Below are 21,575 nucleotides of genomic sequence, written 5' to 3'. Positions count from 1 at the left end.
ACAGGGGAATGATCATATCCCTCATTAGCCTTCTTAGCAAGGACACACTGTTGACTCATCCAGTTTCTCGTCCACCGTAACCCCTAGGTCCTTTTCTGCACAACTGCTGCCTAGCTGCTCAGTCCCTAGTCTGTAGCAGTGCCTGGGATTCTTCTGTCCTAAGTGCAGGACTCTGCTCTTGTCCTTGTTGAAGCCCATCAGATTTCTTTTGGGCCAGTCCTCTAATTTGTCTAGGTCCTTCTGTATCCTATACTGGAGGGTAGGGATATCTACCACTCCTCCCAGTTTAGTGTCATCTGGGAACTTGCTGAGGGTGCAATCCACACCATCTTCCAGATCATTAAATGATATTGAACAAAACCGGCCCAGGACCGACCCTTCGGGCACTTCGCTTGATACCGGCTGCCAACTAAACAGAGGGAGCAGTGCAGTGGGAGAAGCTGTTTCAGACAGTCAGGAACCAAGCTAATATGCATGTGCAATTATGGCCTTAATAACATGGGACCTGCCAATTTCAGAAGTCACATCTCTCCTTCTGTCATATTACCAAAAGTTATGTTAGCGGATGTACACAAGCTGAGGCCCCCTCAATTTAAAAGGGAGGAAGTTGTTAGCAGCATGCTATCTGAAAGCAGCCCTGAACTCTGAGTTCACGCCTCTCCCTTCAACTTGTCCAAAATAGCCCACATCTGTCCACCTGCAAGGCATGCTGCAAACCCCATTTATTTTCAGAGGCTTTGGGAGAGACATGAATGGAGTCTGTGCACTAAAGATTGAAATCTCTGGCAGAGGTGGCTTTTTCACTTCCTTTGCTTGGCTTCCAGGTCTCTGCTGAATGTGTGTGTGTAGTTAGCAGTTGGCTTGTATTTTATGGGGCAAAAGCAACTAAAGATAGATTTTTTTGTTTCATGTATACTTAAATACAATAAATTAATTCAGTTAGCCATACGGGATTAGAGATTTACCCGCTATATGGGAAAGCAGTTAAAGGGCTTGCCTCCACTTAAAATGGCGCCACTGTAGCACTTCAGTTTAGACACTACCTACGCTGACGGGAAAGTCTCTCCCATTAGGGTAGGTAAAGCACCACCCCAAGAGGCAGTAGCTAGATCAACTGAAGCGTTCTTCCGTCACCCTAGCGCTATCTACATGGGGAGTTAGGCTGGTTTAAAAACACTGCTCAGGGATGTGGATTTTTCACACTCCTGACCATCGTAGTTAAACCAACTTAATTTTCTAGTGTAGACCAAACCAATGCAAAAGAAGTCACAAATCAAACTCTTCATCTTTGTAACCACTTATGCCTCAATTAGTCTTCATTCAGCGTTCAACCTGACAGCTTATCCCATCACACTTCCATAAATTCAGAAAACAGGACCAATTTCTGTCAAACTTTGCAACCTACACAAGTTTGCATTTTCTTGAGCATTCCTGTGAGTACATTATATGACTTGCAAATTTCTTAACACTGTAGGAATGGGAATGGGCAAAGCAGGATCAAAGATTTGTCACAGCAGCAGAAGCAAGACAATACACTGAAGAATACAACATAGTACTTACAGTTGCTACAGGTGAAGACGAATAAAATGAACATACTAAGGGAATTCTTTACCATATGACTGTCATACAGAAAAAGGGAGCATTTTCACCACAGGATAGCAGATGCACATTACTTATTCCACTACAAAATCATAATGGAGACAAAGCACTGTTTAGTTTTTACCATGTGGTAGCTAGGAGAAACTCCACCCTGGTTGACTTTGGAGTAAAAATGACAGTGCCTTGTCTCCACCAGGATTTTACAGCAGGATAGTAAATGGGAGTTGTCCCCCGCTTAAGATAACTACCATTTTTTTGCAGCAAATACGTAGCCACAGACTATTCACCATCAAAAATAGGTTCCATTTGACTTGCAGAGGTATCACTCATTAGGTCTTCAAGAAGGATATAGAAAAATTGGAGAGGGTTCAGAGAAGAGCCACAAAAATGATTAAAGGATTAGAAAACATGCCTTATAGCGAAACTCAAAGAGCTCAGTATAGCTTATTGAAGAGATAAAGGGTGACTATCACAGTCTATAAATATCTACATGGAAAACAAATTTCATAAAAGAGCTGTTCAACCTAGCAGACAGAGTATAGCAACATAACAGGGTTCAAAAAAAAGAACTAGATACGTTAATGGAGGATATTCCATTCAATGGCTATTAGTCAGGACAGGCAGGGATGGTGACCCTAGCCTTTGTTTGCCAGAAGTTGTGAATGGGTGACAGGATGAATTACCACCTGTTCTGTTCATTCCCTCTGGGGCATCTGGTATTGGCCACTGTCGGAAGACAAGACCCTGAGCTATATGGACTTTTGGTCTGACCGAGTATGGCCGTTCTTAAGTTATTATATGACTGGAAGATGAAGCCAGATAAAAATCTGGGCCATATTTCTAGTCTGAATTTATCACGGAGGGCAATTAACTACTGGAACAACTTACCAAGGGTTGTGGTGGATTCTCCATCACTGGCAATTTTTAAAATCAAGATTGATTTTTTACTAAAAGATATTCTTTAGTTCAGGCACAGCTATTGGACTTGAAGCAGGAATTGACACAAGGAAATCCTATGGCATCTGTTATGCAGGAAGTCAAACTAGACTTTCATGACCAGTCCCTTCTGGCCTTAAAAATCTATTCATCTATGAAAAATATCTTATCACAGTCCCCAAAATGAGAAAAATCTACATCAGCAAATCCATTAGAGGAGCAAAGAATTAAATGATGCCCCCAAAACATTGACACAAAGTGACCATCACATACATTTCTTCAGTAATCCACAGCTCCCATTTCTCATCTCCACCAACCCAAAATCCAGTTGGGAAGCACTGCGCAAATCTACTCTGCCACCCTCCCAGCCTTGCCCCTCAATCATCCAGGACATAGGAAAACAGTGTTGTGATTCTGTTCATAAATGTTGGTAATACAATGAGAGCTTTTACCTTTTCCTCAGCAATTAACTGACGTAAAAAGTAAAAAAAGGGTTAGATTAAAATATGGATTTTTTACCTTGGAGTTAATTAATGGAAAAATACAAGCAGAATAATTGCAGACTAAGAAATGCATAGAATCATAGAATATCAGGGTTGGAAGGGACCCCAGAAGGTCATCTAGTCCAACCCCCTGCTCGAAGCAGGACCAATTCCCAGTTAAATCATCCCAGCCAGGGCTTTGTCAAGCCTGACCTTAAAAACCTCTAAGGAAGGAGATTCTACCACCTCCCTAGGTAACGCATTCCAGTGTTTCACCACCCTCTTAGTGAAAAAGTTTTTCCTAATATCCAATCTAAACCTCCCCCACTGCAACTTGAGACCATTACTCCTCGTTCTGTCATCTGCTACCATTGAGAACAGTCTAGAGCCATCCTCTTTGGAACCCCCTTTCAGGTAGTTGAAAGCAGCTATCAAATCCCCCCTCATTCTTCTCTTCTGCAGGCTAAACAATCCCAGCTCCCTCAGCCTCTCCTCATAACTCATGTGTTCCAGTCCCCTAATCATTTTTGTTGCCCTTCGCTGGACTCTCTCCAATCTATCCACATCCTTCTTGAAGTGTGGGGCCCAAAACTGGATACAGTACTCCAGATGAGGCCTCACCAATGTCGAATAGAGGGGAACGATCACGTCCCTCGATCTGCTCGCTATGCCCCTACTTATACATCCCAAAATGCCATTGGCCTTCTTGGCAACAAGGGCACACTGCTGACTCATAACCAGCTTCTCGTCCACTGTCACCCCTAGGTCCTTTTCCACAGAACTGCTGCCTAGCCATTCGGTCCCTAGTCTGTAGCTGTGCATTGGGTTCTTCCGTCCTAAGTGCAGGACCCTGCATTTATCCTTATTGAACCTCATCAGATTTCTTTTGGCCCAATCCTCCAATTTGTCTAGGTCCTTCTGTATCCTATCCCTCCCCTCCAACGTATCTACCACTCCTCCCAGTTTAGTATCATCCGCAAATTTGCTGAGAGTGCAATCCACACCATCCTCCAGATCATTTATGAAGATATTGAACAAAACCGGCCCCAGGACGGACCCCTGGGGCACTCCACTTGATACCGGCTGCCAACTAGACATGGAGCCCTTGATCACTACCCGTTGAGCCCGACAATCTAGCCAGCTTTCTACCCACCTTATAGTGCATTCATCCAGCCCATACTTCCTTAACTTGCTGACAAGAATACTGTCAAGTTCAAGTATACTTCCGAAGTGTTCCATGAAACAGCAGCACTCACCATAAATTACTAGTGACAACATTTAACAAAACAAAGCTAGCACAGTATTTGCTACTGCAGCGATTTCAATCCAGAATTGCATACAGACTGCCTCTTATAAAAAAAGAGGTACCATAAGTTTCTGTACCTTATAAAACTTGTGTTGTGACCCAATTATGCAGTTCCTTCTTAAAGGACAAACCAAGTTTAGCTTCACAGGGAATTTTATAGACCGATTCCTAATTTCTTATTGATATGAACCAAAACAAATAGGTGGCTTGTAGTTACAATGTTTTTCCATAAACAAACTTGCTGCTCAGAATAGTAGAGCTTGTGCTCACATTTTGCATTACAGCTAAGAGGTTTCCAAGAGCACCTTCAGAGTTAACTCCTCACTAGTTCTTTCTTTTCATGGACCCAAATAAATTTACTGTAATTTATGTAGCTTCAAAGCTGTGATGCACATTTACAAGCATTTACAAGGCTTGTTTTATTTTTAAAATTAATCAGATTAATGAGGTTTACATTGTTCTGTGTCACTCTGAATAAAGATGAACACAGTATCAATTTAGACAAAGGGATAACTAATGTTATTCCTGACTTACACCAAATGAAGTTACTCCTAATTTACACCAGCAAGAAAGGAGAATCAGGCCCCTAGAGTCTTTTTTTGACATAAGCTTTATCTGTTTGCATTCTCTTAAACCTCTACTAATAGTTTAGGCTCAACACAGAGTCATGACATGTTTAAGACACTACAGGACTGTCTAAGCTATGCACTTCCATTCTTACGTTTCATCTATACAGAAATGATCTCTTGGTATCGTCTGTTGCATTACTATGGTTTTCTGGCAACATACACCTGTGTGGATCTCCAGTTATTCTTTGCACAATTTTGTAAGATCTCCAAAGAAGTTGGGCAACTGTCAAACAAAAATATCCATAAAGTAAGCTTTTAATGAAAGCGAAGAAAGAATTTTAAGACATTCAGCAGTGATTCTGCAATAGTGTAGCATTGTTCTTACACAAGCATCACAATACTATTAACACTTCACTACATAGGAAGGTGTGAATTCCTGCTTTCATAAATCTCACTGCAGAGCTGTTCACTTGTATACAATCTCTCTGCCATAACCACACCTGTTAATATGTACCAGCCTTATAGCTCACTCTTAACTCCCCCAAATACGGTGCATGCTCAAGACTTGCCTATAAAGCACTTAGAAACAAACATGTACAGTAAAACTCATTTACAGAAAACTGATACAGTGAAATTCTAAGTACAGTGAAGTCAAATTTAAGTCCCCAATGTGCTAAAATGTGCAAACTAATTCTGAATAAAGTGCATTTCCATCTGTGAAAACATGACCTCACTCTAGGAGTTACCATATTTAACGTTATTTTAAATAAAATGTTAGATACAGTTATGTTCAATTACAATGAAGTTATGGTTGTGTTTTACTTTGTTCAATTGGATTTTGAACTCAAAAAATTCCTGGAAATTAATTTCATACCAGGTTGTCTTCAGTAAAGTGTACTTTGGACATTTCTGCCACACAGTAAGGTTTGTTCCACCCTTGTTATTTTTACCTGGAGACAAGCTTTCCCGTGCTTTGAAATCCGCCTTAATAAATAGCTTGAAAACTCTCTCTCTTCTCCGCAACTAGTCAAGAGAAAATTCAGGTAAAATATAATAACTCACGGGAAGAAGTTGCAAGATCCCCTGTCCCCACAACCCACCTTTAAATTTATACTTGACCGTTTTCTTAGCAGGTACATCTTCAGAAATAGTACAGATTAAGGTGATTAATTGATCGAACTCAGCCATGAAAAGCAAATACTTCAAGTAAGTTATCCTTACTCTCACAAGCCAATTAACTCTCATCCAGAACTGGCTTTTCTTAAATCTTAATGATGCTTTTGTATCACCAATGAAGAGATGCTACTGGAAATCCAGCAACTCTAAACTTTGCAGAGTACGATGAAGTAATGTAAGAATATCTGTGTAATAAGAGGAAAATACTTTCAAGTATTACATGTGCAAAAGAGGAGACCATAAGTAACCAGGAGCTGGAAATTCTTCATAAACCCTGCAGGTTTTGAACCCATATTGCTAATTTGGTCCCTAAATAATCAGTTGGTGTTGTTACACAGTAAGAAACGCAGCCATCTTTTTAAGAAAAATGTTCCAATTAAAATTTAACCACAGAAAAGGCTGATCATCAGAATAATTGGGCCCACCATATTGGATCAGATCAATGTACTAACTGGATCAGTAACTTGTTTCCAACAGCAGCCTGTACCAGATTCTTGCTTTTCCTCTGAAGTATCTCTTTACCAATTGGAAAGTTTCTTTCTGATCTGGTCACTTAGTGGCCAATTCTACACTGAATCGTTAAGCTTTGGACTCTAGTAATGTAACTGTATGTCCTCATTATCCAGAAATGGAACATTTTTTTTTTTTAAAATCCTGCTAAGCTCTTGGCCTCAATATACAGCAGCCATGACTGCCGGAGGTTAATTGTTCATTGCATAAAATCGTATTTACTTTTATCAGTTTTAAGGTTTCCACTTTCCAATTTCATTAGCTGTTCCCTTGTTCATCCATTATCGGAAAAGATAAGTAAGCACAACTAACTTACCTTCTCTGAACCCCTCAATAGTTTTGTATACTTCTATCATGTCCCCTTTAGTCATCCCCCTCTTTAAAGAGTCCTAATATTTCACTCTCTCCTCATTAAAAAAACTCAAAAAATAATCATTTTTGTGGCCTTTCCTTGAACCACATTTATTTCTACTCTCTTTAGATGGGGTAACCAGAATTGAACACAGCAGTCCTGGTGAGGGCTACCTTCAATTTAAATATGACTTTTTTTATTCTATTCTTTATACATCTCAACTTTGTTTGCTTTTTTGACCATTGCTAAGCACAGAGCAGTTGTTTTTAATAGAGCTGAATACGATACCCAAGTCTTTCCTGTGTGGTTACAGTTAGTTTGGAATATAGTGACATTTACAACTTATTTAAATTATTCCTCCCCATGTTGACCTGGCATTTAACCACAATGGATTTTCATTCGCCATAACATTGTCATTCAGTTAGCTTTGCTAGATCCCCTGAGGTTCTTCACACATTTCTAATCTTTAATATCCTAAAGAATATTACTAATTTATTTTACAACAGCATAAAAAAAGGAGGGATTGTGGTTCCACTGCACTAGGTGATATATAAATGCAGAGAGTCCCTGCCTCAATGAGCCTCAGTCTAGAGCTCTGAACCTGTAAGCACTTATGTTTTCAACTTGGACAGAATGGATAAAGGAATTTTACAGCTGGACTATAGAATAACTAGACTTTAAAGTCTCAGTAACTCCATTTCCTTTTGTAGAAACACACTTCAAATTAAATGTTCTTGATTGTTCTCCAGTTGAAAAAAGTATTAATGAATACAGTTTCATTTTATATCAGTTGTGTATAAATGCCTAGTTTTAACAGCATTCTATGAATAATTAACAGATTTTAACACCAGAAGGGACCCACGTATTCTGGCCTCCTGTATGACACAGGACACAGAATACCACTACAGTGACTCCTGCTACAAGCCTAATAAATCATGATTAAACTAGAGCGTACATTGTAGTACCCATCATTTTGGGGGGAACCTACCATGTCTCCAGGTTTAAAGAGATCCAATCTGGGGATATTTTTAAGAGCTTCCTGTATCATTCACCAGTGTTCGGAAAGGATCACATGCATGTAAAAAGACAAAAAAGATAGGGGATTGATAGCAACAATGAAATAGCATTCTGAGAAGTGGGTTACTGACATGAAGGATGACGGCAAAGATAGTGTGTCACTCAGGTAGTCATAACTAAAAAGTAGAAATCACTGGCCAGCCACATTGGTCATGAGTTAATAGAAGTGACAATCCTGCTTATGTTCCAGGAGGAGTCTGTTCTAAAGGTGTTGAAATTTCGTTTCCTAAATTTGGACTACTTCATCCTAATCTGAGAAACCAACTGGATGTAGAAAATGCAAGGGGAGGAAAAAAAAAACAGTCTATCTTTAAACTTCCACCTCGTTTTTGTTCATTGCTTAGCAAAGGAAAAGAAATATAACACTTGCTAATTTATATTTGTTAACAATGAAGTCTCTGAAGAAGTGTAATTTAGTAGAACAAGCCACTGATTAAAGAAAGCAGGTATATATTACCAGACAGTATTACAATCTTTCAAGCAGTTATACTTTTAATACATCAAATAGGTAAAGCTAAGACTGTTAGAGAAGAGTTAAAAATTTGTTTCTAAAATGTGTACTGATTTTATTTAAAGTCAGTATACCCCAAATATAAAGCTAACAGTGATATAGCCACGCAATTAAATGGAACATCAAATTTTGCATTATCTAGGCTAATTCAATTAAGAGTATTGAGGGGGATACTTTCCTAAAATCTCTCACTATAAGCGTTCATCCTAAAATTGTCAGAATCTTCTCTCTCAGACCAACCCAGACAGATGTGACGGGGAACTGTTCCAACACTCCCAGAGCATTCATCTACCAAGTCCAGCAAAGCTCTACCCTGTCCCCCATCTTACTGCAGAAACTAACACTTGGGAATCTGGCAAGACCCTACAGTCTAAAATGTCAGCAATATGAAGAGGATACCCAGCTCAAAACATCCTTCAAATCAGATGTAAGCATCACTATCTCCTAGACTTCCCAATGCCTTGAGAAGACCCACCACCCCGGTTAAAGCGAACCCAGGTAAGGCTGGTGTTCAGAAAAAGCAAACACTTTGAAGAATTTGCCTACTCCATAACATCCCTTTCTATCAACGGCATGGGCCCACTGATAATGAAGCTTCTTGCAGCTTTGTGAACCTCCCAGACACTTCAGTGCTTTTATTTAGTTTTTCCATGGATGGGACCTCTCTAATTTTTTTTCAATTCCTAGGTTAGTTTGAAGTATTCACATAAAGATAATATTTAAAATGTTTTTGATGCTATAAACATCAGGTTCCAACTTCAGTCTGTGACTGAGAAATTACCAAGTCTAAAACAGAAGTTATTAAAAAAGCACAGTATTTTTATAGGACTACTAGGAAACAATAAATCAATTTCTAGAACTGTCTGGGGCAGGGAGGGAAATGGGTGGAGTCACTGGAGAGAGCAGGGCACGACTAATGGGCAAAATCACTTTTCATTGGGTGTTGAAAAGGAGGAAGAGGGTAAAGTCCTGAACTATTAAAAGCACATTGCTTGACAGAATCAAAGAACAACTTCAAGGTGGGTTGTGCATCTGATAATGTGATAAAGCTCACTAGCTCATCTTATTTTTCAGTAGTCAGTATCAGAATTCACTGTATGGTTGTTTCTGATTCCAACAATAAATGTTAAAGCTGCTGATCAATATTGAAAGCAGGTCATTAGTGCATAGGGATTACCAGACATTATCAAATAGTGTGTGAATTTATTTAACTCTGTATTCAAAATTGAAGGAAGAAGTTGGAAACAATCAATTGAATAAACTAAAGAAATAAAAACATATGTTTTCAAAAAGTAAAATGTAAATGTTGACAAAAGCTGTTAAGTAGTAAGATGGAAGACGTTCATTCTCATATCAAGGAAAAAAATAATCAGATGCTTTGGATAACACAAGGTCAAATTCATTATTGAAGGAAACTTGTCTATTGACATAGAAGACCAGAACACAGAGTTTTTGATGACCCAGCAAGGGATATGCCACTATCAAAATATTGCCAGGATGATTTAAAAAAAAAAAGTGTCTGGTTCCAAGTTTCCAGTAGCAATTCCATGCCAACTGCATTCAGGAGTGGTCTCCATTCATCTTCAACACCCAGAAGTACAGTAAAGATTAATCAGTAATTATGCCATAAAAAAAGACAGACTTGAAGTTCGAGCTGCAACTTTCTTTTATAACCTTCAGTGCAGCACACACAAAAAATCCATTTATTTAAATTATTCAGACACTTTGCCCTGGATATACTCTTCCAGACTGATTTAAACTTGCTGGTTCACTACTAGATGCAGCAACAGAAAAGCTAGGGAAAGAACAGAGGAATAAAAGAATCAGGTACAATAACGCATATCACTTACTGGGTCAATTCTCATTTTCAGCAAGTATTATAAAATCTCTAAAGGGAAAAATGCGCTCCTATTTAATAGAAGTGATTCTATACATTAAAAGGAAAACCTCATTAGCATACAAGTCACTGAAGATGCCATCTAAGAATGCCGACAAAAGCATGATATGGTCTTTTATTTACTCTGAAAACAAAAATGAATTAAGGATGAAAATTTAGGTACAACCACCTAAACTTCTGACACATGAATGGAGAGCACACTTCAGCTCTCTGAGAAAGTATTAAGACCTAAAGTGATCTAAAGCACACTATGGTGGTTCAGAGTAGCAGCCGTGTTAGTCTGTATTAGCAAAAGGAAAAGGCGTACTTGTGGCGCCTTAGAGACTAAAATTTATTTGAGCATAAGCTTTCGTGAGCTACAGCTCACTTCATCGGATGCATTCAGTGGTACTGAATGCATCCAAGGAAGTGAGCTGTAGCTCACGAAAGCTTATGCTCAAATAAATTTGTCAGTCTCTAAGGTGCCACAAGTACTCCTTTTCTTTATGGTGGTACAAACATTCTTCCACAATTGCCATTAGCAGCATAATTGAATGAAAGAGGACAGATGGACGGTTGAAATGCAGAGACACTCAGGAAAACCGTTTCTCTACATCTGCATCCAACTGTCATTAAGTATGTTGACATTTGCACTGTGTACAAGGATGACTGATCAAAATATAGCATGCTTTTTACCTAATGGACTCTACATAACAGCACTAAATATATACAGTAGAACCTCAGAGTTACAAACACTAGAGTTACGAACTGCGCACTCAACCACACACCTGATTTGGAACTGGAAGTATGCAATCCGGCAGCAGCAAATATAGAAAGTAAATACTGTACTGCGTTAAATGTAAACTACTAAAAATATAAAGAGAAAGATTTTAAAAATGCTTTAATAAGGTAAGGAAACGGTTTCTGTGCTTGTTTCATTTAAATTAAGATGGATAAAAGCAGCATTTTTCTTCTACATAGTAAAAAGTTTCAAAGCTATATTAAGTCAATGTTCAGCCGTATACTTTTTTCCAAAACACCTATACATTTTGTTTAGATTTAAGAACATGTCAGAGTTACAAACAACCTCAACTCCAGAGGCATTCGTAACTGAGTTCTACTGTAAAGCCAACAAAGGTATTTTCAGAGGGACCTGACAGACTGCAATCTGATGACACTACTGTTGCAGTCCCAATGGAAATCTGCTTTCATCTAACAAACAAACTGGAATTACTTAAGCAAAGTCCAAAAACAAGCTTCAGGAACTTCTCAAACTTAGTCTTGACTGATCACAAATCAAAGGTGAGTCCAGTACAGGAATAAAAAGTTGATTTGTGACCAATGGAACATAAGTGAGTTCCTCCTTCTACCATTTAAAATTAGAATACAAATTCCGACTCAGTCTAAGAAGCAGCTTGTCACATCAGTTATTTAGAAAAACTGTGGAAATATAATCTCAAAAAAATAGGACAGCTGAATTCATAATGTTACCAGTTTTCAAAAAAAAAAAAAAAAAAAAAAAAAAAAAGCCACTCCAGCCAGCTTAGAATCAATCAAGAACATTCTTAGCACTTTGACTGTTCTGATCAAAAAATTTTAATAGGTTAGATTGTGAAAAAGCAAGTATATACATATCTAATGGTAAATACAAGAATGGTAGGTAACAGTTTACTCCTGGGGGGAATTCTGTCTCAAAAAATTTAAAAATGCACCAAAAAATTAAAAATTCTGCATATTTTATTTGTCAAAACACCACAATATAATCACACCAGATTCAATTATTTTGGTAATTTATTTCAAAATACCTGTCAGCAAATATGTCTGTAACAATACAGACAGAGAAAAAGATTCAGGAAATGTTTTTTGACAAATAGATTCCTTACTAGGCATATTAATACAGAACTCTGAGTAACAGTTTATTTAAAATTACAATACAGAAACATATTTCCTGCAACCCTCAAAAGCACTGCAAAGTCTTGAGGAGTCAGAAGTAATGGAGGAACTGAGGGAGAAGGAAGTAATTGCTGGGAAGGAGCCTGGGAGTGAACCTGGAGGGTTGCTGGATGTCTGAGAAAAGTACGGAAAAGTACCTTATATGGCAGATGAGCCAGGTACTCTCTGTTCTGGTGCCACAGCAACCCCTGGTGGGCAAAAGGCATAACTACAGCACCTCTCCATCAGAATATTTTTGGGGGGCGGGGGACGCACAGAAAAGACAATCAGCAGGGGACATGAATTCTGTGCATGTGCAGAATTCCGCTGGACTAAAACAATTCTGGACAATTTATGCATTTTTGTGTCTAAGGAATATATATGCTTATGAAGTGAAACACAGCACACCTTTTCTGTTTCACTTAATAAAAACCCTGAAGGGAATTTTCTAGTTTTATCACTTTACAGGAAAAAATATGGCATTTTTAGGGGTGGAAAAAAGTCACAACAAACCAGTCAGCAACATGAGACAGGCCTTTCTTCCCAGGGGGCTGAGCCTGTCAACTCTTTGGCAATGTCAGTCTACAGTGAATCAGAGCAAGAGATGGAAGGAAAAACTGGATTTTCCTTCTTGTGTTGCAGATATCAAGCTACTCCAACACCATAAAATGACTAAACTAGGCACTATTTGGAGGTTCAGGCCGCTATGTGCTAGAAAGAGCCACAGTGGAATACACTTATGGGACATTAAAAGGTACCAATGTCTATCCCCTTCTTTCCACATACTATATTTAATACACACCAGGATGTACTCCCTTAAGAAGAATTTTCAACAAATCCAGCTCAGATCAATAGTGACCAAAGTCATTGCATAAATCACAGAAACAACCATCTGATTGTAAAGTGAGTTAGTGGTCCTTAGTGCCATTTGCACCTTGCTGGTATTTCAGTCCATGCTTTTTCACACTCTACCCAAGCAGTTCATATAGATGAACAAGATGGGGAAGCAAGCGAGAGGTACGAAAGTGGAAGATCAGGTGCTCAGCACAACTCTCCAGGTGCAGCCTCATCCAGCTGAAATAGCATTAAGATTACTTCAGTCTATCTTGCTACTCTCTGCCACATCTGAGGCAAGACAGCAGAATTCCATGATTGATCTTATCAAATCCTACAAAGTGGTCCAGCAATGAGTGTATGAATTTGTTCTCGACTCCATTTTCCTAGCAACAGCTCATAACTTTCCCAAGAACCAACAGAGTCAATTACATGATTCCTGGATTCTTGAAGCCCTTGCTGCTGCACATGGAGTTCCGAATAGCAGCAGCAAAAGTGTCCTGATCATTATTAACTTCATTTGACTGCTTGGGAAACTCAGGAACAGCTTTAAAAGATGCTGGAGCTGTCGTCCTGCAAATTCAAGAGTACTTCCTTGGGTGATATTTGGAAGTTTCTCTATAAACACATAGACTTAACCTATTTTTAAAGAATCTGAACTCAGATTCTGCAATAACTAATAGTTTTGCAATCACCAACCTACAACAAAAAACAAAAAAAAAGTCCCCAGAGAAGATGTCCCTATTGTCAATGCCAAACAGGTGAGTAGATTGCCAAGTACTGGCTGTACTTCCAGCCTCTTGGCCCCAGCCCCATATTAACAGAAAGCAACCAGAGAGTTATCTGAATGCTACCTATAAATATTTGTGTAACATTCAGGGAGAATACCTAGAATCATGTTAACTGTTTAAAAATTAAACTTCAGTTCCAAGCCTTCTATATTTTATCCATTTAGCAGTTTAAGTCAACAATGGATTCAGCTCCCCACTAGCATTCAAAAAGCTGCTGCTAGCAGGGCTCTAGCTGGCCAGCAGGGACAAGGATTTTGCATTTCATAATTTTGTTTCACATTTAAAATCATGCTGAGTACCGAAGGTGAGTCACTAAACCATGGTTTTGTTAGTAGAGTCCATGAGAGATGAACAGAAGAAATCCTGTCCACACTAATACTTCACCACAACTGTAGTAAGCATGGTTCTATTCCCAGTGACAGGCTAATCATTTTGAGGAAACCAGCATTAATTCAATCCATAACACAGTAGCACAGAGTCTCCTAGCATGCCCCATTATGGTTCAAATAATTCAGATTTACAGTGTAGGCAGGACTGGACCATGTTTTAACTGTGGGCCCTAGCAAATTTCTGGACCATAATTTGGTCTGGTCCTGTCTACTTTTAAAACAAGCCACATTTTAACTGTGTCATGGAGTACATCCTGTAATTGCATCATCTCCACTCCCAAAGAATGTTTTCAAAATTTCAATACTCCCTCCCATGCTGATTCCACTTAACATTTCGTCATTTAAAGAGTGGCAGAATACATTAGCCTGCAGCGAAGGGAAATTACTGTTCCTTGCCTTTACATTTGGTATCATGTTTAAGTTAAGTCTCCAAACAGTTAGCGTGAATTCACCAAGTGATGTGTTTTAGTCCATTACCACTAGGATCATTCTCAGCCCAACTATTCAATATTTATCAATTATCTGGAAGAAAACACACAAACATTAGCAGCAATGATTTTATACAACAGAAAAATTACGAGAATAACTGTAAGGACGTGTCACCTATACAGAGTAACCCAGATTGCTAGTAATCTGGGCACATTAAAACATATACTTTAATTAGGGCTGTCGATTAAGCGCAGTTAACTCACATGAGTAACTCAAAAAAATGAATTGCAATTAATCTCGCTGTTATACAACAGAATAGCAATTTAAATTAAATATTTGTGGATGTACTCAAAAATAAAACAATGTTAAAGTTTAGAGCCAACAAGTCCACTCAGTCATACTTCTTGTTCAGCCAATCGCTAAGACAAACATGTTTGTTTACATTTACGGGAGATACTGCTGCCTGATTCTTATTTACAACGTCATCTGAAAGCGAGAACAGGCGTTTGCATGGCACTTTTGTAGCCGGTGTTGCAAGACATTTATGTCCCAGATATGCTAAGCATTCATATGTCCCTTCATGCTTCGGCCACCATGCCAGAGGACATGCTTCCATGCTAATGATGCTTGTTAAAAAAATGCATTAATTAAATTTGTGACTGAACTCCTTGGGGGAGAACTGTATGTTTCCCGTTTGGTTTTACCACATTCTGCCATACGTTTCATGTTATGGCAGTCTCAGACGATGACCCAGCAAGTTTGTTTTAAGAACACTTTCACTGCAGATTTGACAAAACGCAAAGAAGGTACCAATGTGAGATTTCTAAAAATAGCTACAGAACTGGACACAAGGTTTAAGAATCTGAAGTGCCTTCCAAAATCTGAGAGGGACAAGATGTGGCGCATGCTTTTGGAAGTCTTAAAAGAGCAACGCTCAGATGTGGAAACAACAGAACCCGAACCACCAAAAAAGAAAATCAACCTTCTGCTGGTTGCATCTGACTCAGATGATGAAAATGAACATGCGTCGGTCCGTTCTGCTTTGGATCATTATCGAGCAGAACCCGTCATCAGCATGGACGCATGTCCTCTGGAATGGTGGTTGAAGCATAAAGAAACATATGGATCTTTAGCACATCTGGCACGCAAGTGTCTTGCAATGCCAGCTACAACTGTCCCATGCGAACACCTGTTCTCACTTTCAGGTGACATTGTAAACAAACAGCAGGCAACATTGCCTCCTGCAAATTGTAACCAAACCTGTTTGTCTGAGCGATTGGCTGAAGTAGGACTGAATGGACTTGTAGGCTCTAACATTATACACTGTTTTATTTTTGAATGCGGTTTTTTTGTACATAATTCTACATTTGTAAGTTTAACTTTCATAATAAAGAGATTGCACTACAGTACTGGTATTAGGTGAATTGAAAATTATTATTTCTTTTGTTTTTTTACAGTCCAAATATTTGTAGTAAAAAATATAAAGTGAGCACTGTACACTTTGTATTCTGTGTTGTAATTGAAATCAATATATTTGAAAATGTAGAAAACATCCAAAAATATTTAAATAAATGTTATTCTATTATTGTCTAATCGCGCAATTAATCACAATTAATTTTTTTAATCATGCGGTTAATCACGATTTATTTAAGTCGCTTGACAGCCCTAATTTTAATACAGTTATATGTAAGGTGCCACATCCACAAACATAAGTCATATTTACAGAATAGGATATCGTATCCTGAAGAGCAAAGACTCTGTAAAAAACTTAGATCAGCGTTGTAGATAGCCTCTAATCACAAACACCTGGGAAGATGCTGTGGCAAAGAAGGCTAAGAGGATAGTTGGCTGTATAAGCAGAACTATTCAGTGGGGAGTTTTTACCTTTGCAAATAGTACTGGTGAGACCAGTACTGACATACTACGTTCAGTTCTGGTATCAACCCTGATGCTTCTCAAATTTTTTTTTAAAGCAAACAACTACAAGATTGATTCAAGGTCTGGAAAACAAGCCTTACAAAGAGAGAGTTTAGTCTATATGGCTTATCAATGGGAAGGTGAAGAGATGAGTTGGTCACAGCCTAGGAGTAAACATACACAGAGCAGATATCTGACACTACAGGAATCCAGACTTGCAAAGGCATAATCAGATCCAATGGCTGGAAGTTGAAGTAAAAAATTTAAACTGGAAGTAAAACACTTTTTAAAAAAACCTGTGTAAACGTAATTAACCAATGGAAATAGAAAGGATGAGAGAAACTCCATCACTTGAAGTGTAAGTCAAGACTGGATGTCAGTCTAGAAAATATGCTCAAGTTCAACCAGAATTTAAGGGCCTGTTTCATGCAGATGGTCAGATTGCTTACACACAAGGGCACTTTACAGAGAACCAGAACGGTCACTCTGGCCTTCAGTTTTGAATTTTTCATAGATTTTGAACTGGCACACAGCAGACACCACCAAAGAATAAAACCAGGTCACACTATTTGTATGGTACTTATAAAGTTTATACATTTTACTGTCAACAGCCATCGGAATTTAACAGGTCATAACTAGGGGACAGGGTGACCTAGATTCGCAGTCACCCAGACTTCACCACTTCGGTATGAACGGATGAGGCTACGCGAATAGGGTAAAATGCAACTTCGAACTACCGCACTCCAAGCCTGGAACAAACCTTAAAAAGCCTACTTTAACCCCCCCCCCCCACACACACACACACACATACTTTAAACAGGGGAACAGAACACGCTAACCCCGAACAACCACCCACCCTCTCCTGCAGGGCTCGCATTTCAGGGGCTCGGCGAGCGAGGGGAAGGACAAGGCCACCAGGAGGAGGACGACGAGCGACGCCGCAGGGCTCGGACACAGCCCCCGGTTTTGTCCCGTGCTGTCAGGTGGGCCACGGTTAACCGGAGAAAGGATCAGGTCACTCCCTGCCCCGGGTTAAAGCTGGTGTCCGCCCCCAAGAGGCCGCTGTCCCCTTCCTTCAGCCGCCGCTCCTCTCTCCTCAGGACAGCGCGGCCCGAGACCCCCCCCAGCCCCGGCCCCGGCCCCCGCCGGCCTCTCTCCTCAGGACAGCGCGGCCCGAGACCCCCCCCCCGCCCCGGCCCCCGCCGGCCTCTCTCCTCAGGACAGCGCGGCCCGAGACCCCCCCCCGCCCCGGCCCCGGCCCCCGCCCCCGCCGGCCTCTCTCCTCAGGACAGCGCGGCCCGAGACCCCCCCCCCCCGCCCCGGCCCCCGCCGGCCTCTCTCCTCAGGACAGCGCGGCCCGAGACCCCCCCCCCCCGCCCCGGCCCCCGCCGGCCTCTCTCCTCAGGACAGCGCGGCCCGAGACCCCCCGCCCCCGGCCCCGGCCCCCGCCGGCCTCTCTCCTCAGGACAGCGCGGCCCGAGACCCCCCCCCCCCGCCCCGGCCCCGGCCCCCGCCGGCCTCTCTCCTCAGGACAGCGCGGCCCGAGACCCCCCGCCCCCGGCCCCGGCCCCCGCCGGCCTCTCTCCTCAGGACAGCGCGGCCCGAGACCCCCCCCCCCCGCCCCGGCCCCGGCCCCCGCCGGCCTCTCTCCTCAGGACAGCGCGGCCCGAGACCCCCCCCCGCCCCGGCCCCCGCCGGCCTCTCTCCTCAGGACAGCGCGGCCCGAGACCCCGCCCCGGCCCCGGCCCCCGCCCCCGCCGGCCTCTCTCCTCAGGACAGCGCGGCCCGAGACCCCCCCCCCCCGCCCCGGCCCCCGCCGGCCTCTCTCCTCAGGACAGCGCGGCCCGAGACACCCCCCCCGCCCCGGCCCCGGCCCCCGCCGGCCTCTCTCCTCAGGACAGCGCGGCCCGAGACCCCCCGCCCCCGGCCCCGGCCCCCGCCGGCCTCTCTCCTCAGGACAGCGCGGCCCGAGACCCCCCCCCCGCCCCGGCCCCGCCCCGGCCCGCCTCTCTCCTCAGGACAGCGCGGCCCGAGACCCCCCCCCGCCCCGGCCCCGGCCCGGCCCCGGCCCCTCTCCTCAGGACAGCGCGGCCCGAGACCCCCCCGCCCCGGCCCGGCCCCCGCCGGCCTCTCTCCTCAGGACAGCGCGGCCCGAGACCCCCCCCCCCGCCCCGGCCCGGCCCGCCTCTCTCCTCAGGACAGCGCGGCCCGAGACCCCCCCCGCCCCGGCCCCGGCCCCGGCCCCCGCCGGCCTCTCTCCTCAGGACAGCGCGGCCCGAGACCCCCCCCCGCCCCGGCCCCGGCCCCGGCCCCCGCCGGCCTCTCTCCTCAGGACAGCGCGGCCCGAGACCCCCCCCCCCGCCCCGGCCCGGCCCCGGCCCCCGCCGGCCTCTCTCCTCAGGACAGCGCGGCCCGAGACCCCCCCCGCCCCGGCCCCGGCCGGCCTCTCTCCTCAGGACAGCGCGGCCCGAGACCCCCCCCCCGCCCCGGCCCCGGCCGGCCTCTCTCCTCAGGACAGCGCGGCCCGAGACCCCCCCCCCCCGCCCCGGCCCCGGCCCCCGCCGGCCTCTCTCCTCAGGACAGCGCGGCCCGAGACCCCCCCCCGCCCCGGCCCCGGCCCGGCCCCGGCCCCTCTCCTCAGGACAGCGCGGCCCGAGACTCCCCCCCCGTCCCGGCCGGCCTCTCTCCTCGGGCAAGGCGCGGCCCGACGGAGCCCAGGCTGGGCAGCGGGGGGTGCGGCCGCCCTGCCCCGGACTCCTCTGGCCCCGGCGCGGCTCAGCCGAGGTGGCCCCGACGACCCCCCCCCCCCCCCAGGCCCGGGTCCCGCCGCGCCAGCCCGCTCTGCCCCGCGGCCGCCTCGCCCTCCGGCCCTGCCCCCGGGGCCCGCGCAGGCCCCCGGCGGGGCGGCGGGGCGCGGACGCCGCGCTCGGCCCCTGGGGCGGCGGCGGCTCGGACACTCACTCGGGCAGGTAGGTGGAGGAGAAGCTGCTCCAGCGGTGCAGGGTGTAGCCCAGCACCCGGCTCTCGGGCCCGGCCGGACCCGCGGGCCCCGCCGCCGCCGCCATCTTGTCAGCAGCAGCAGCAGCAGCAGCAGAGGGGGGAGGGGCGGGGCAGCCGCTCTTAAAGGGGCCGCCGCCCTGCGGAGCCTGCGGGGAGCCGGGGGCCGGCTGGGGAGGCGAGAGACTGGCCGGCCTGTCGGTGCAGAGAGACAAGCGGGGACACAGTGCGGCCAGCTGACAGACAGACAGACAGACAGACAGACAGGCATGACAGACCACCAGGCAGCGAGACAGACAATCCGACGGACCCACGGCAGGCAGACGGGCAGAGATTGCCGACACAGTCAGACCCGCTGCAGACAGACATTACAGACCGCCAGACAGACATTACAGACCGCCAGACAGACCGCCAGACAGACATTACAGACCGCCAGACAGACATTACAGACCGCCAGACAGACCGCCAGACAGGCATTACAGACCGCCAGACAGACCCGCTGCAGACAGACATTACAGACCGCCAGACAGACCCGCTGCAGACACACATTACAGATCGCCAGACAGACATTACAGACCGCCAGACAGACCCGCTGCAGACAGACATTACAGACCGCCAGACAGACATTACAGACCGCCAGACAGACCCGCTGCAGACAGACATTACAGACCGCCAGACAGACATTACGGGCCACCAGACAGACCCGCTGCAGACAGACGGGCAGACACTGCAGACAGACCCACCGCAGACAGACATTACGGACCACCAGACAGACATTACAGGCTACCAGACAGACCCGCTGCAGACAGACATTACGGACCACCAGACATTACGGACCACCATTGCAGACAGACGGGCGGACACTGCAGACAGACATTACAGACCACCAGACAGACCCATTGCAGACAGACGGGCAGACACTGCAGACAGACACGTTGCAGACAGACGGGCAGAGATTGCCGACACAGTCAGACCCATTGCAGACAGACGGGCAGACAGTGCGGACAGACATTATGGACCACCAGACAGACCCACTGCAGACAGACAGGCAGACACTACAGACAGACACGCTGCAGACAGACGGGCAGAGATTGCCGACACAGTCAGACCCATTGCAGACAGACGGGCGGACACTGCAGACAGCACAGGCAGACATCACAGACAAGTAGACAGCCCCTCGTTGCAGACATTGCCGGCAGACAGACCGACACAGCAGACAGCCAGACCCAGGCTACAGCCATTGCAGGCAGCCTCGGTCACATTGCAGAAAGACAGATGTTGCCGACAAGCAGACAGACATTGCAGACATAACAAACAAGCAGACAAACGTTGCAGACAGGCCCACACTGCAGGCAGCTATTGTAGATGGGCAGGGCAGGCCGGCAGTTCAGTGAGTCTGGCTTTACTGGCTGTCCGATGGGACTGTCTCTCTCTCTCTATGTGCTTACCTTGTGCTCTGGCATGCAGGCACTTCCAGGATGAGGACAGAATTGAACCCTTGGCCTACTGCACGGATGGACAGACGGGGCAGGGGCTCACAGACACATGCTGAGATCCAAGACCAAGTGGTTTCTGGCAGGCCAAGCTCTGCTCCGTCCCTGGGTTGCAATGTGGTGGCGTGTCTGCTAGGAGCCCCAGTAATAGAGTGAGGACCTGCCTGGCACTGGGCAGCAAAGAAACGGATACAAAAATAAACTACAAGAAAAGGGCTTTGTCCCTTAGGATTATTTGTCATCACCACCCATTGCTGGTTCATGGCTGCTGTGTGCCATCTCATTTATGTTTTCTGATATCACAGATGTTAGAGATGGAGAGGCCTGTTAGACAATCAAGTCCATCTCCCCTTGGCCACTGTAGGACTGTATTTGATAGTGTCTTGTCTAAGATCTTCA

The 21,575-nt window shown here is 44.8% G+C and overlaps 1 protein-coding gene across 4 annotated transcripts in view; it reads right to left on the bottom strand.

Moving 5' to 3' along the window:
• MKLN1 (muskelin 1) overlaps positions 1-19,774 on the bottom strand; it is a 180,647-nt gene extending 160,873 nt beyond the window's left edge. For 3 of the 4 annotated variants that reach the window (XM_073328850.1, XM_073328852.1, XM_073328854.1), the window contains exon 1: positions 19,648-19,774. In XM_073328850.1, coding sequence (XP_073184951.1) covers positions 19,648-19,751 — 104 coding nt within the window. In that variant the 5' untranslated portion in view covers positions 19,752-19,774. The remainder of the gene's footprint in view (positions 1-19,647) is intronic. The other variant, XM_073328855.1, reaches the window with a different exon arrangement.
• Between the last annotated feature and the right edge of the window lie 1,801 nt (positions 19,775-21,575).

The sequence above is a fragment of the Lepidochelys kempii genome, chromosome 1, assembly GCF_965140265.1.
Source record: "Lepidochelys kempii isolate rLepKem1 chromosome 1, rLepKem1.hap2, whole genome shotgun sequence".
In the NCBI taxonomy this organism is placed as follows: Eukaryota; Metazoa; Chordata; order Testudines; family Cheloniidae; genus Lepidochelys; species Lepidochelys kempii.
The sequence above is the reverse complement of the archived record's forward strand: the minus strand, read 5'-3'. Positions and strand labels throughout refer to the sequence as shown.